The sequence below is a fragment of the Lactuca virosa genome, chromosome 8, assembly GCF_052849685.1.
Source record: "Lactuca virosa cultivar CGN04683 chromosome 8, Lactuca_virosa_CGN04683_v6, whole genome shotgun sequence".
NCBI classification, from domain to species: Eukaryota; Viridiplantae; Streptophyta; class Magnoliopsida; order Asterales; family Asteraceae; genus Lactuca; species Lactuca virosa.
In genome coordinates this window covers 342984330-343000928 of record NC_136433.1, presented here as the reverse complement: position 1 = coordinate 343000928, position 16599 = coordinate 342984330, and the positions used below count along the sequence as shown (strand labels likewise).

Below are 16599 nucleotides of genomic sequence, written 5' to 3'. Positions count from 1 at the left end.
TGTGTTCTTATCCATGTGAATCGTCAAAACTATAGTCACAAGACAAGGATAATGACAAATCCAAACTCATATGGACTGAACTTATGCAATCTTAACTTTTTGCCACCTGGCAGTTCAGGGCCTGCCATTGCTTCCAAGTTGTTATGCAACCAATTGAGAACTTTCAGAACTCCTATGCAAAGCCAACTTTAACTGGAATGGGCACAGAATATGTCAACACGATAGGTTATAAACCTCAAGTCGTGTGCTAGTGAAGAACCTCAGGTTTTATTCTTGATTAGTTCTTGAAATTCTTTTTAGGATCTTTAAGACTCCCACTATCCTCTTGACATATAAGACTATCTTGCCAAATATTCAAGAGATAGTGCGGATTCTTTATCAAGACAAACACTTCACACAATTGGCCTTAGTTGGTCTTTGTTTTATCCAAAACATCACAACTTACCAATTTCAAATGTACAAGAGTAGGACACTTTTACTCTTACATTTGACAAGTGTTTTAAACATTTCTTTAAGATATGTCACTCAAGTTACAATCTTGGAGTATGACTCTAAGAATTGTTTTGGAACGAAGTATGACTCATCGTCCTGATCTAACCATTTCAACAATTCATGACTCCTCTTCTTAGTCATAAGAATGCACTAAGAAGACCTTTAGATGACTAATTGTGATATGATTTCTAAATCATTAAGATGATCACAAACATGATAATAAAGTACTCTCCCATCTTTTCAGATTTGAGAAACTTTTATCTTTCTGCCTAATTTGATTCTTCCCATTCGTTCTGTCATACATTGAGACTTTTTCAATGTTTCAGAATTATACTTAAACTTGTAAGTATAACCATATTTACTAAACTTTAGCAAATCAAATAGTCTTAACTAGCTTTATGGTGGACATGACCAGTGCACAAGAATATGTACTCGATCCCTTTAGTCCTTCACTTGACTCACACATCCATGTGAACAAGTAATTAGTCTTGATTTTCCAATGCTTGAAAGTTCTCATTCATCATACTATTCAACTTGCATGATTCCAAGTTTCGGTCCAATTGAAACTTGGGTGATGAGGAACTTTCCTGATTTGGTAAATTTAGACACTACCACAAATGAAAGAATCAAATCCATTTTCCAATATTGCTGTCAGTGGAATCATATAAGCAACAATTTTCCACAAATGCCATTGTAAGGATACTTCAAATAAACAAAATTAAACAATTTTCTTTTATTTTAAAACTTTGCGGAAAAACTTATCCTTACAATCCACATGGAAAATTGTTGTTATCTATTCCTTAGCAATATATCATAACTTCTTAAGCAACTGCTCAAAATTCTGATGCGATCGAAATCCACCTTCGCGATCAGAATCAGCATATACTTCCTTTAAGATTTCTCTCTATTCTTTGATTCTTAAAACATCAACATGTGACCCAGTCACATCATGTAATGAGGATCTCATAATAGAACTTAACAGAGTTAGATAATGGGCTCTACCTGATGTAGAGTCAAACTTATTGACTTTAACATCCTTAGGTAAATTTGGCAGCTTTGCAATCAACGCCCCTTCCTTTGGCAAAATAAACATATGGACCCTTTGGTAATGAGACTATCTCAGACTTAGCCTTTCTCTTTACCATTTGGTCAATCGGGTTGACTATGGCCAATCCCTTTCCATTGGGAAGAGAATGCTTTTTCTGGATTTCCAGTGTCACCATTGTCACTGTCCATAAAGTTTTTGGGAAGTTGATATTCTAATCAAATTTGCTTCACTATCGTTCCAAATCATTGTTGATTCAGCAGCACCAAGCAAATAGATATGATCATTAAGGTTCATGTCATAGTCTGTATCATAGTAGTCCCAAAGGAAGTCACTATATGACTTAGAAAGTGATTGAACATCCAACTTTCTCAAGACTTTGAAACCCAACTCTCCCGGCTTGTCAATATGTGACTTCATCTCTAAGATGTGATCACACATAGACCTTGATTGCCATTAGGGCTTGAGTGACCTTGAACTTGTGGGTTAGGGAGAATAATTGGAGGAGGTGGAGGAAGTAAAGTTCCAAGAGATTTGGGAAGATCATAGATGTCTGAACTCGACATCTTTTGGGAGATATTCAAGATAGTTGATCTAAAGTCCTTAATATAACACCCAATATGAAATATTAAGGCTAGGATCCAACAACCTATTTATAACTGGAAGAGGGATGCCGTAATCCGAGTTATAAAATAGTTGAAGGTAGGTAAATGACGATTTACCAATTTCCACCATAAAAAACGAAATAATTTAATTAGGTTTTTTACTTGGATTTGAAACTCCTAGATCTTTTGAGATTCATTGAACTTTTCAATGGCATGTTTCAATCTCGAGTGTGCCCTTCAAGTTTTGTGATTGGGATGCCGAGGATCACAAAACAAGGTGTGAAGTAACCATGCAAATATATTTGGTACCCTTAATATTTACCCCTCAATCGATGTGCAGGTTAACCACACGAGCTCCACCGATACTATGATAAATATTAAGTTACCCTTTGCCTACTTTGTTAAATCCAGGTTAGTGTACCGGTTAACCACACACGCTCCACTAACGGTTTAAACAAAGTGCAAAGTGTAATTTCATGGATTAGCACCTTATTCACATTTTCCTAAGTAACTAAGATTGGGAATTAATAAAAGGTTTAGTTACTTAGTATTTATCATTAATACTTTTAATGAAGGGAGAATTATAGTCCTTGTCCTACCTGTTCGGCTAACGACCCTCCACCGGTCAAGGAAGCGGTGAGTGAGAGTGGACACCCATTAAACTGCCATTTTATAGGCAGTAACCTTATACCCCCCTTATAGACCGGCTTCGTGAATGAGGCCTACTAATGGTAAGACGACTTGTTCTTATACATATAATATATTAAACTTTAATATTATAATAGTATAAGGGTGTATTTTAGACATTTAAAATATTTGGTGGTTTAATCTATTAATTAAACTAGACTTTTAATTTAATTAAACTCAAACCATATATTTATGGATTAATAATACTCTTTTAATTAAACGCTTTAATTAACTATTAATAAAGTCCATAAGAGTTAATTTGAACTATTCAACAAAACATCATAATTCCAATTATTAAACTCAAAATTAAAACCATTTAATTAATTGTTTAAGTTATGAACCCAAGAGTTTTAGAATTCAATTCTTTTTTTCATAAAAAACTTTTCTCAAATTGCAAAACTTGAGGGCAAGTTTTGTAATTCTTGAAAACCTTTGGATTCCATAACTTATGGAATTAATGGTGTTTTATGATGAAACTTTCCATGTTCCATAACTTAAGAACAAGTTATGGAATTCTTTAAAACATTAACACCAAATTTTGTAACTCCATAAAAACTTTGAATCAAAATTTTTTTTTTAAAAAAAAACTTTCATATCCATAACTTATGGAAGTTTCAAAAACCCTTAAGATCACAACTTTTAAAAAAAAAACTTTTGAGCTCCAAAATTTTATGACAAAATATGTAACTCCTTAAAACATTTAGATCAAACTTTTAAAACTAATAAAATAATCATATCATTTTATCTTTTACTAAATTTGACCTAATTCAACTCATATAACAAATGATTCAAATTTTACAAATAATTCGTTTTTCACAAAACAAGTAATTATCTTAAAATTTGACAAACGTCATGTTTTTTTTTCCTTTTTTTTCCAACTTGAAAATAAAACATTTGCATCAATATAACAGAAAACAACCTGGCTCTGATACCACTGTTGGGTTTTGAACATTCTAACACTCCTATGGTGTACATGCAACCCTATAAACCTTGGATCTATGTTTTCTCTATTATACATGCAAATATTAACTATTCCAAGGTTTCATCCTAACTAGCATATTATGAAGCACCTATACTACAAAGTTCTAGTTAGATGACATACCTTTTGATGTAGCTTGATGTCTTCAAGCTTTAAGAGCTTAGCCCCAATAGTGTGGAAGCCTCAAATGGAATCACAAATCACCAAAACACCTTGGAGGAACTTGAGAGAATATGTATGCACACTAAAATCGGCCCACTCTTATTTTCACACACTTGTGCCAATTTTGTGAGCCAAGGACCCCTTTATATATTATGGAGGATTAGGGTTACATCCATGTAAACCCTAATACCCATGACCTTTCATTTACATAGGATCCATGGGTTAAAAGCTCCATGGACCATCCATGAAAGCTTAGCCCAACCTAAATGAACTTGGCCCATTCCATATATATAAGAGTCCATATTTAATTAGTTCTTTTTGATCACTTAATTAATTCTAAATTAATTCTTGATCAATACTAATTAAATAATATGATTCCATATTAATATATTAGAACTTATAATATATTAATATAAATCATAAATATACTATTCTCAAAAGACTATCCATATAAATTGTGTCGCTGAAGTGCAACCCAAATGGACCATGTCGGGTCGGGTCAAGTACATACCAAATATAGTTATGGACTTAGACATTAATCCAACATGTTATTGGGCCGAGAGGGAGAAAGAAGAGAAGAATGGAGGAGTGGTTTGGGCCTTTAGTGCTTGATTTCGATATTATGGGGCCCAAATGGACGGTTCTCGGCCAATTGGGCCCTTTATGAGAGTTCACGGCCTATTATGGCATAAAAGAATGGGTTTAGGGCCCATTAGGGTTAATTAGATTTGTTATGGTCCAACAAGGCTCAATGGAGGTAAACTAATCCATTTCAGACCCATTATGGCTCAAAATGTTAGGTTTTATGAATATGGGTTCATTTAGAGCCCATATAGGGTTTCCAAACCCAAAATAGTTGGATTGAATGCTTATTGGTCCATTAGGCCCAATAAGGAAATCCTAGTCCAACATGGACTTAAACAGGGATTCCTAGGGTTTCCAGACTATTTGTTGAACATGAAAAGTGAATTTAAATAAGCACTGAGTGATATTTACTTAGTGTATATGTTTTACAGTAGTTGAGTGGTTACACGAGAATAGAATTTCCTAGCTAAAATGCTAGTTGTGACACGTGGGAAGGCGAAGACGTGATCGTACAACTCCTCATATTTCATGATTTTATGATTTGATTCTGGGGATACTCTGATGATTAAACTATTTTGAAAACAAACTGTAATAACTTAATGGTTTCAAATGTTTTAAAAAGTTTTAAATCGGCTTGAATTTTATGGATGTTACAGAATGGATTCATTAAAAGGAATAGGTAACTCGGTATTGGAAAAAGGATCTTGGGGTGTCATTAAAAATGTTTTGTCTTGAAAAAGATATATGAATTCATGGAAAACAACATCTCTAGAACAAAAAATCTGATTTGTTTCAAGATCAAAAAGTTTGTAGGCCTTCATATTAAGAGGATATCCCAAAAAAAAGAAGCTTTTGCTCTGGGAGTGAACTTTGTTCTTTGAGATGGTAGAGTAGATGCATATGCCAAACATCCAAAAACCCTTATGTGTTTATAACCTGGAGCCTTACCGTGTAACAACTCATATGGTGTCTTGAAATCAAGAATTTTGGAAGGAATTCGATTAATCAAATATGTTGCAGTTAGGATAGAATCACCCCAGTAACAAATAGGAACTTGTGATTGAAACATCAACGATCTAGCTACATTCAACAAGTGTTGACGTTTTCTTTCCACAACTGAATTTTGTTGTGGTCTTTGAACACAATATTTTTGGTGTATTATGCCTTTTTCCTCAAAAATATCTTTAAAATCCAACTCTTTTGCATTATCTGATCTGAAGCATTTTATATTCTTGTTGAACTGAGTTTGAATGAAAGTATAGAACTTTGGAATAATGCCCTTGATATCAGATTTATGTTTCAGTAAATATATCCATGTATATCTACTGTGATCATCAACAATTGTAGCAAAATATCTATGTCCAGTATTGGTTGGATCTTGATAAGGACCCCATATATCATAATGAAAAACAGAAAAGGATTCATCAGACATATGGTTAAAGGATTTAAATGGAAGCTGCTTTTGCTTAGCCAAAGGACAAACTAGACAATGTTGTTTATAATCACTATGAGTAATACAAACATCCAAGGAAGTCTTAATAGGAACAAGACAATTATTGGATGGATGTCCTAATCTCTTATGCCACAGATCTAATGAAACAAAATTAATTCTTGAATCTAAAACAAAATTACAATCTTGCTTTCCATTGGTGTTGATGACATATAGATCTTGAATATTTTCAGCTTTGCCAATCATCCTCTTGTGATGAACATCTTGGATGTAAGCATTATGACAAGTAAATTGAAAATGTTCATGCTGAGATCTGGTAAGAGCACTAACTGATATCAGATTCAAATCAAACTCAGCAACATATAAAACATTCCTTAAAGTGAATATGTAATCAATTTTGATATCCCCAATCAAATGAACAGGTAGAGTTACTTTATTTGGAAGAGTAACTGTATGATTAAGAACCTTTCTTCTGTTCATAAACAAATCAATATCGTGACATACATGTTGAGAAGCTCCTGAATCCAATATCCACATTTGAGAATGTAATCCATTTTTAACAGTGAGAGAATAACACTTACCAATTGAAGTATTCTCATTTGGATTAATAGAAATCATGTGATTTGATAAGACGGACATCACTTGTTGGTACTGTGCTGGAGAAAATCCCCGAAACATGTTGCTAAGTTCATCACTTAGTGGAGAATTCAGATCATCATTCATTACAACAACAGTAACATGATTGGACTTTGAATTGGGTTTATAACCAGGTAGATATCCATGTAATTTGTAGCATTTCTCAATAGTATGTACTTGAAACTTACAATGAGAACAATATGACCTCTCTCTGTTGTTCGAGTATTTCTTGGTTTGATTTGAAGTAGCATTGGAATTATTGAATGACTTGTTTGAATTGACAACGGTAGATCTGGCAAGAAATGCCAAAGAATTATGGTTGTTTGAAAGCATCTTTTGCTTTTCTTCTTGAAAAACTAGTGAGAATACACGATTAATAGCTGGTAAAGGATCCATTAATAGGATGTGACCCCTTGTTTGAAAAGGATTCATTTAATCCCATGAGGAAATTCATGATTTGATCAGACTGGAAGTATTTTTCGATTTCTTTAACACCTCCACAATCACATTTTCCACAAGAACACCTTGGTCTGAAATTCTCGAGTTCTTATGTTAGAGATTTTAGTTTTGTAAAATATACTCCAACAACATCTTGATTCTGATTGAGATTTATGATTTCTCGGCGAATCTGAAAAATGCGAGGGCCATTGCTCTGTTTATATCGATCTTTGAGATCATTCCAGATTTCTTTAATGGAATCAGCAAACATGATATTGGTAGATATCTCATTAGAAACAGAATTCAAAATCCAAGATATGACAAGTTTATTATTCCTCATCCATGAATCACGATTAACAATTTCAGTCATCGGTGGTTCAGGTCGAGTTCCGTCAATGAAACCATCTTTATTCTTGAAGGAAAGAGGCATTAGCATACATCTGCTCCAGGATGAGTAATTCTCACCAACTAAGGGTTGAGAAACCAAAATACAACCAAGATTGTCTGAATGATGCATGTAATAAGGCGACATACGGTCATCGATTGGAGATACTGAAGTTCCAGATGAACTTGATGAACTTGATGAACATGAATTAATACCAGCCATTTTTCAAATAAAATCACAAGAGCAATTTGCGATTTTGATAGAAAACGAAAAGAACAACGATTCACAAGAACAAATTTGTGAATCAATTTTAAAAGAAGAACAAGAATGAAGATCAATCAAGAAGATGAACAATCAGTGAAAAAAAAAACGGAAGCTCAAGTTTTCTTCTCTGATACCATATTACGAATTGAAAGATTGGAAATCAAATTCTCAGATTATGAAAAGATGAAACTGTACATATACATATACAAAGAGAAAGAAGCTCTAACAACCTTCAGCTCCTAACTAACTAACAAACATAATATTTACAATACTAACCCTGCAACTATTGTAAATTACAAATGTAACCTCTAATACAAAGTTTTTTGAAATACGAGACACCAACTATTTATGAATTTGTTCATCAACCTTTCATAAATGTTGCGATCTTTTAGCAACTCAGTCTTTGTTCTTCATCCATCCATACTTGAGATCGTTTAATACAACCTTTCATACTTCTTACGAATTTTCAGCAGCTCTAACTTTGTTCATCAACTGTATTATTACAAAAACATAATTTTCCTCTTCCTTGAGATGATAAGTGCAATCGACAAAGCACATATGAAAAGTTAATAAAAAAAGATAGAGTTGTTGAAAAGTTGTGTCTTGTACTTTAAAAAAACTATGTAATTATTGAAAACCAGTCTTCCCCTTGCTCTTTTTCTAAGAAACCAATTAAAGATGCATTTGGTGTAACGGAAAAAAATGTGGTTGACTTGAAGATTATGAGAGGTCTTCATGCAAATGCTATTTTGTTTCTCATGTTACAAAATCCTCAAATTTGGAGATGGTAAGTGCAATTAACAAAGCATATATGAAGGTTGATGAACAAAGTTAGAGCTGTTGAAAAATTTGGTATGTTGTATTTTTAAAAAACTATGTAATTACTCCCTTCGTCCCAAAATTATTGTCCACGTTTGACTTTTTAAGTCTCTTTTGTTCAACTTTGACCTTAAATAATTTACTTTTTGTTATATAATTTTTTATGCAAGATATATGAATAAATTGTTTTTTAAAAGTATTTTCATTGTTATAAGTTTCATCATATAACACAAATAAAATTATTTATGGTCAAAGTTGACATGGAAAGACTTCAAAAGTCAAACGCGAACAATAATTTTGGGACATATGGAGTATTAAAAACCAACTCCCTCTTCTAAAAACCAATTGAAGATGTATTTTGAGTAATGGAGAAAAACTTTGTTAACTATTATTCGAGGTCTTTGCGCAAATTGTATTATGTTTAACATGTTTCACAATTCTCAACTTCTAAAGATGGTAAGTGCAATTAACAAAGCACCTGCTGGTTATAAACCTCCCTTAAGCAAGAAAGCAATAACAGTTTTGCTTGATTAATGCCACAGAGACAGAAAAAAATAAACTCCTATTAAAGATACATAGTATTTGCAAGGAGTTCCAATTGTTTACGATGGACGGTCAAACGTCAAACACAAATCACTTATTAATGTCATTGCCATGAATAGTCGTGGATGAATGTTTATGTACACGGATGATTTTTATGGTATAGAAAAACATGAATTGTAAGAGCAAACTGTTTGCTCGAAGCTATTGAAACAATATGATGGATCAATGTCCTTCTAAGTCGAGACAGGCAATGCAACAAGTTGTAAGGCTACTAGCAAGGAAATTGAGAAAGTACACAAACACATTAGTTGGTATCCTTGTTGCATTCAACGTTGAACCTTCATTTTCAAAGATTTTGCAAATGAGTTCTACCGGTTGACAAATACATATACAAGAGGAAAATGATTGTTAAATACTTCTTAATAATAAGCACGTTTGACGATTAGAGTTATTAAAAGTGGCAAAGACAAGATTTACATCTCAATACATTTTGTTGCAAAGGTTGATGTATTGTAGAGAGGCTCTTTTTATAGGGATGTCAAAGAGTCTCGTGGGACCCCGTTCCTGTGCAGGCCCCGTCCCGTTTGAAGGAATTTATTAAAAAAAATCAGGGGTGTGGACAAGATTTACATCTCAATACATGTTGTTGCAAAGGTTGATGTATTGTAGAGATCCTCTTTTTATAGGGATGTCAAAAAGTCTCGTGGGACACCGTTCCTGTGCGGGCCCCGTCCCATTTGAAGGTATTTATTAAAAAAAATCAGGGACGTGGACGGGGGTGGGGGCTAGAATAACCCCCGTTTTAATTTCGGAGGTAGGGGCAGGGTGGACAGTCCCATCCCGAAACCCCATGGGGCCCCGTTAATAAATTATACATGTATTTACATTTATTAATTATATAAATATAATAAACAATAACAGGATTTTGAGCTTCCAAATTCAACAAAAAACATGTTTTTAAGTTGTTAGTATAATGTTTTTTAAGATGCCATAATTTTTTTTAACATGTAAAACTTTGCTATAAATAAATATTTGTTATGTAAAAAATAGCTTCTTTTAGCCCAAAAAAAGACAGCCCAAAATAAATCGGGGGCGAGGGTAATAAAGGGGATTCGGGGACGGTGGCGGGGGTAGGAAGGTTGGATATTTCGGGGGCACGGGCAAGGAAACGGGAAAATTTTGGAGGCGGGGGCGGAGGATGCACTCCCCGTCCCGTTTGTCCCCGTTGACATCTCTATTGTTTTACAACCATTACCTTAACTTTTGGAGGGATTTGATCAAACAAGGAGATGAAAAAACTAGGATAATTGTTGACACCATTAGAAATGAGAAAATTTTAAAGCATTTTAGCTATTACAAAATGAATTTTCTTGTGATTAAATTTTGTGACGTGAGATTAAAAATGGTATAAATATATGAAAAAATAAACATGTTGAACATGTTAAGAGAAATTAGGGATGTCATGTCAAATAACATATACACTTTTTAATTACTATCCTAAGTTTGAGAAAATCTTACTAGCTAGGTGGGAGAAGATAATTATTCCTTTAAACTGTTTGGGATTTACTTTATCTTCGCGCGTCTATGATACACATTATCTTGAGATGTTAGCACCCGATGGAATTGTTAGAAGATCTCCTAATTTAGACAAAAAATTGGAACTTTGTGTTATGGAAGCTTTTAAATGAAGAATTGAAAGTCAAGAAGAAGAGTGGGTGTTGCGAGAGCAATTTGTAACATTCCACTAAATAGATGCAATGACCCTAGACACGATCGATTGGTGGTCAAATTCAAAACTCTTGAATTTGTTGAAGTTAAAAAAAGTTCTCACAAGCCATTTAGCAGCTCTTCGGCAGAAAGAAACTGGAGCACCTACTATATCGATACTGTGAATAGAAATCGTTTGAATTGTGAAAGGGCGTGTAGGTCAGTGTATATCCATTCAAATATTCGACTACCATCATGCTTTTCTAAAAACTATAAAGAGGGCACCACACAAAAGATTTGATGTGAATCCTGAAATACATATTTGGAACGGAAAGTACAAGATTTGAAGACATGAAGACATGCAATAGGAGAATTTAGAGGAAGGTGATGCAGATAGGAACGAAAAAGTCTGTATTGATTGATTTCAACTTTTTCGTATTGTTTTTTTACTTTTCTAGTTTTTTGTTATGAAACAATGTTTTCCACTTTATGAACTAAAGCTAACTTAATTATATTGTTTTTTCTTTACTTTTTCGTGAATTACATTATATTTGTTTTATGTTTTGGATATGGTACATACTTCGTACCATGTATAGATTACATGGTATAGCTTTCCATGTACCAAATGTAACTTATCCTTGTACTAGAATTTTGAGATCCTTGTTCCCGTTTTCGTTCCTTGTGACATTGCTCTCTACTCTTGGGTAGAGGGAAAGACTGTCTACACCCTGCATCTTCTGACATCCCCCTTACCCCATTTTGTTATGGAAAAGGATATTTTATATAACCAAATTGACAAACTCGATTACTTATAACTTAATTCTTAAAAAAACAAACGGCAGGTGTTTGATATTCGAGTAGGGGATCTTCAAACAAAAGAAAACGACTCACAAAACTTTGTCTGCTTTCTTAGAGCGGCTCTAGCCCTATTTATAGACTCTCCTAAACTGATAAAAGGAAGCTATACTCGTAGAAGGAAACCCTAATTGCCTAAGGAAACTAGAATCAACTAGATATATACTAAATAATAAAGATACTGGAATGATTACTAAATTGCCCATGCCTTCTTTTTATGTAGACCCGATCCCACTTATCTACTCGGTTCATATCAATATTATAGTTTTATTATTGATACTACTACGTACTTTAGAATGTTGTAAGCATTTAGATACACTTTGGGAGACGTTTGAACCATTTGGCTTGTTGGATGTGAAAAATAATTGAAATTGTCCCATCTTTTAGGCAAATTGGTTGAAGGTGCCACTTTTAGATTCTAGGATGCTCGGTGTGAAAAAAAAATCATCTTTCTTGAATTTTATATATAATTAAGGTGTTAAATATGATTACAAAAACTATTCCAATACAACATTCATAATATGTTATAATAAATCAATTTAGGATCTTGTAAGCATTTCGATACACTTTGGGTGACTTTTGAACCATTTCACTTGTTGGAGGTAGTTATAATGAGAGGTAATATATAATTGAAATTGACCCACGTTTTAGGTAAATGGATTAAAATTGGCACCCTTAAGTTCTCGGGTATGTAATGGAAATTCTTTGTTGTCCGTCTTTCTTTAATCTTATAAATAGTTGATGTCTTGTATATGATTACAAAAACTATGGTAGTATAAGTATAATGTATTAAATAAAAAATGTGTAAACCCTACAACTAATGTATACATTGATTGCTTATTTTTTGTTGTTGTTGATTATTATCATGTTGTAGATGGATGATATTTTAGATATTATCATTGACATTTTGATGTTTAAGAAGCGCATATATGATATTTTGATATTTATGAAAAACATATATGATATTTTGATGTTTAAAAAGGACATATACGATATTTTGAAATTTTATGAAGAGTAAATATGATATTTTAATGTTTAATAAGGGTATGGTTCATAGTTATGGATGCTCTAATACGAAAACTTTTGAACACCTCTACTTTTTTTCTTTTTGGAACGAAGCAAATATTACTAAAAACCAGCGAGATGCAAATAAACAAATTCACTTGAATCTCATTTATAAGAAACACATTTATTTCGTTTAGTTGGGCATAATAGATATTAATGTATAGTCATTGACTCATTTTGAACTACCTTATGTTTATTTAAATATAGTTTTTGTGAAAGAGTTCTTCTACATGACGGAGTTGTTTCGTCACCTTAGCGGTGTCTCTTTGAAATTTACAACTTCTTCAGGTAAATTTGTTCACATTTTCTTACATCTATCGGTGAGATTATGATTTTTCCTTAACTAGATGAATAGTTTTTCTTTCAATCATCTTAGATTTTCTATAAAGCTTTCTATGGAATGTATATGGTAATCCAATAAATAGTTAATTTCTAGTTTTTATTGTTTCTTTTACATAGATTGATACACAACTTTGTTTAGTCAAAAATTTTGTATATTTTAATTTTTTCGAAGAATATGTAACAAGATTTGTTTTTAAAAAGGAAATTGGGGAGAAATGTCACTTACCTTAAGTTTTCCTCTTTCACAATTTTTTATTTGTTTTGAATATGATCTTGGTCTTATTAGCAATTTGAAAAATAAGATGGCGCATATTACGGATTTACCCTTGCATATTTTGGATGTGATATTGGTCGCAATAGCAATAAGTGATGGTGCAAGAGACTTGGCAAGAGTGGGAGCAGTGTAAGTTTTCAGTGTTATTTCTTTTAGGGTCTGTATGGTTGGATGAAATGGAATGACTCATTACACTTTATAATCATGTTTGGTTGGCATCTTGAAGTGAAATAATTTTTCATATGAATTTTTTGTATTATGTGTAAATATGGTGTATAGCTTAACTCTACTCTTTATTATTTGATTATAATAAACTATTTTTTTTAATTACAAAACTAATCAACACAATAAAAGCTTATTAAAACCCAAATAAGACTATAAGTAAAAAAAATATTTTCCATTTATTTGTAGATTATAAAACTGAAACTTAATGAATTTTTTAAAAAAAACATGCGCCAGTAAAAATGATATTAATAAAAAGGGTTGATAATACAATTTTTTTCGTTCCATTGCTAAGGAATGAAAATTAATGAAATGGAAGGAATCACCTTCCTTCAAGAATGGTCCATTCTATTCCATTAGGCAAAAGACCTAGTTTTTTTTTGTTCCAATGGAAAGAATATTCCATTCCGCTCCTTCCTGATTCCATCACATATTCATTCCATTTCGTTTCTGATTCCATCATACCAAACACTACCTTATTGGTCTTGATAATGCTAATCGGATTAATTTAATCAAAATGATTTCATTGCAAACTTTTTGCAGATGTAATATGCTTCTGACCGAGGCTAGAGAACCAGTCGTTTTAAAGGTGGTCAATTTCCAGCGTTTGACTTTTACTGCCATTGATTATATGATGCACCATCATGAAAAGGATCTCCTTTGTATGTCTGCCCGAGCTGGAAATCGGGCTGCCCGGTCCATTGTGGGAAAGGTAACCATTTTGCACAACTTCACAAATTGTTTTCTTTCAGCATTTATAGGCTGCTCAATATGGGCAAATGGGTGCGTTTGGGTCGAAGGGGTAAATTTTCAAAGCAGTTTGTAAAAGGGCCCCACAAAACTATCTCTTTTTAATTTTATTTTTAGAACTTCATAGCTAAGTAACAACTCTAATTGATATGATTACGAAAAATGTTAAATGCTAGAAATAACAATGCATCATAAATTTATTTGTGTATTATAGCGTTGTATTTTCATTCCTAGTTGTTACACAAATTTACTTCCAATTTTTTTTAGAATAAACTACATTTTAGTCCCCAAAAGTTCTCTCTTTCACTTTTGGATCCAATAAGCTCTCTTGCAATATTGGTTCCAAAAAGCTAAGAGAATCTCAAATAAGGACCAAAATTGCAAGAGAGCTTATTGGGACCAAATTTGCAAAAATCAGTTGTACTCGCGGACAAAAAAATGTATTTTTTATTATCATTAAGGCATTGTAATTTGAAAATTTAACCCTTACAAAAACTAATATAACACATAGTTGGTGTGTGTGTGTGGCAGGCTCTCCTAGTTAACGACCCGTGGTTTTGGGGCATGATTTTATTGGACTATCAACGTGCATGTTGCGGGTGCATCAAAGCATTTGAAGCACTAGATCATCAAAGCCTTGTGAGAACATTTATTCTCCATGCCACATCAAAAGACATTGCTACAATGTGTCACCAATTACACAACTGTGTGGTGTCGCATGTTGGATACAATGTGGCACGTGAAAATGGACTTGTTTCTGCCATCTTTAATATGTGTTCTTTTGAGACAAGGAGGCTTGTGTTATGTAATATTGGGATCCATGAGACATTCAGTTCGGTTGACTGTCTTGTGGTTCGGGTACAACCACCATACGAAGCATCGTATCGTGAAGCTGTGGTTATTGCATTCGACAAACTCTTCACATTGACTTGTGTTTGAGCATCGTATGATGGATGTTGCTTGTTCTTGAAATATATGATATAATAAAATAAAGCTTTTTAGTACCATGTTTACTAATTACTATCCATATAAAGTTGTAATTGTTTGGTGTTGTAATATATGGTACTATCGGCTTTTGATATATAATAAAAAAAAGTAATCAACTCTAATAAAATAAACACTAGGGAACTATCGTGTTTTCACATGTTTTTACTATTTGAACTTTGAAGTTGTAATACACATAATTAGATGCTTGGTCACTTGATAAAGGGATATATGCTAGAAAACCTACATTTGCGTAAAAGATTGAAGCTTGTTTCATTGTATAAGAATTAAGAAAAGCAAACATAAATTTAGAGACTGCATCGAGTTTAAGACCTGCATCATACCACCGGGGCTGAAACAAAATAATAAATGAGGCCCTCCTATTAAAAAAAATTAGTAAACGAGGGCGACAATTTTGGTTTTTTTTTTTAACATGAGGTCAGGGGCAAAACACAAACACTATAGCTAGAGGGTCAAAATTAAAGCTTCAAAACAAAACCATATAGACAAAAAAAATTGGTTCAAAATTATGACATCAAAATTCGAAACAAAAAAACTAATAATAAATATTGTTACATCGCACTTCAAAGTGGAACTCATCGATCTTTTGCATTTTTGAAATCTTGCACAATTGTTTCTAGACTAATCGTTTCGGCAAGTTCCCTTTTAAAGTACAATGCCAGTGAGTCATTCAAAAACTCATCTTCCATCTTATTACGTAACCTTGTTTTAATAAGGTTCATCGCTGAAAATAATCTCTCTTTTGTAGCAGTGGAAACCGGAAGAGTAAGTATGAGACTAGCTACTGGATAAATAAAATGAAAATTAGCCACTCTTCCGGTCTTTATCAACCATTGACACAACTCTGAAATAGATGTCAATAGTTTATAATTTGCGTGTTTAACGACATCAATCTCATAGTGTTGAAGTTGCATCTTCAAAATTAATTTCTCTTGTTCATTGAAATCTTCAGGATAAAACGTCTCCACTAACCGACATACATCACCACTTCGAAAAGGCTCATTAACACTTTTAAGATTTAAAGTTGCAGAAAGTTGAAGCAACTCCATTGAGCTATCATTAAACCGGTGATTCAATTCCATTAATTGACAATTAATGGCTTCGTAAAAGATATCCACTCGTGTAACACCCCGTTTATTTATTAGATAAATAAATAAATTAATGATCGAGTTGTAGTCCTAAAATCAATAATTATATAGCAAGGTGTGATTTCGAGGAGCTAATTGTCATAATTTTTAAAGTTGGGGGTTAAAAGTATAAGTTTTGGATTTAATTTGAGAAAGGTTTCA

General features: G+C 32.9%; 1 protein-coding gene across 1 annotated transcript; it reads right to left on the bottom strand.

The window, feature by feature from the left end:
- Nucleotides 1-15885: 15885 nt before the first annotated feature.
- On the bottom strand, nt 15886-16392 carry LOC145131846 (uncharacterized). Its single transcript, XM_079066494.1, has one exon. It carries the CDS (start codon nt 16390-16392, stop codon nt 15886-15888), a length of 507 nt encoding a protein of 168 aa, XP_078922620.1.
- Nucleotides 16393-16599: the final 207 nt, after the last annotated feature.

Coding starts and splice junctions, on each gene's coding strand:
- LOC145131846 (XM_079066494.1), bottom strand. CDS start 16,392: ATGGAATTGAATCACCGGTTTAATGATAGCTCAATGGAGTTGCTTCAA.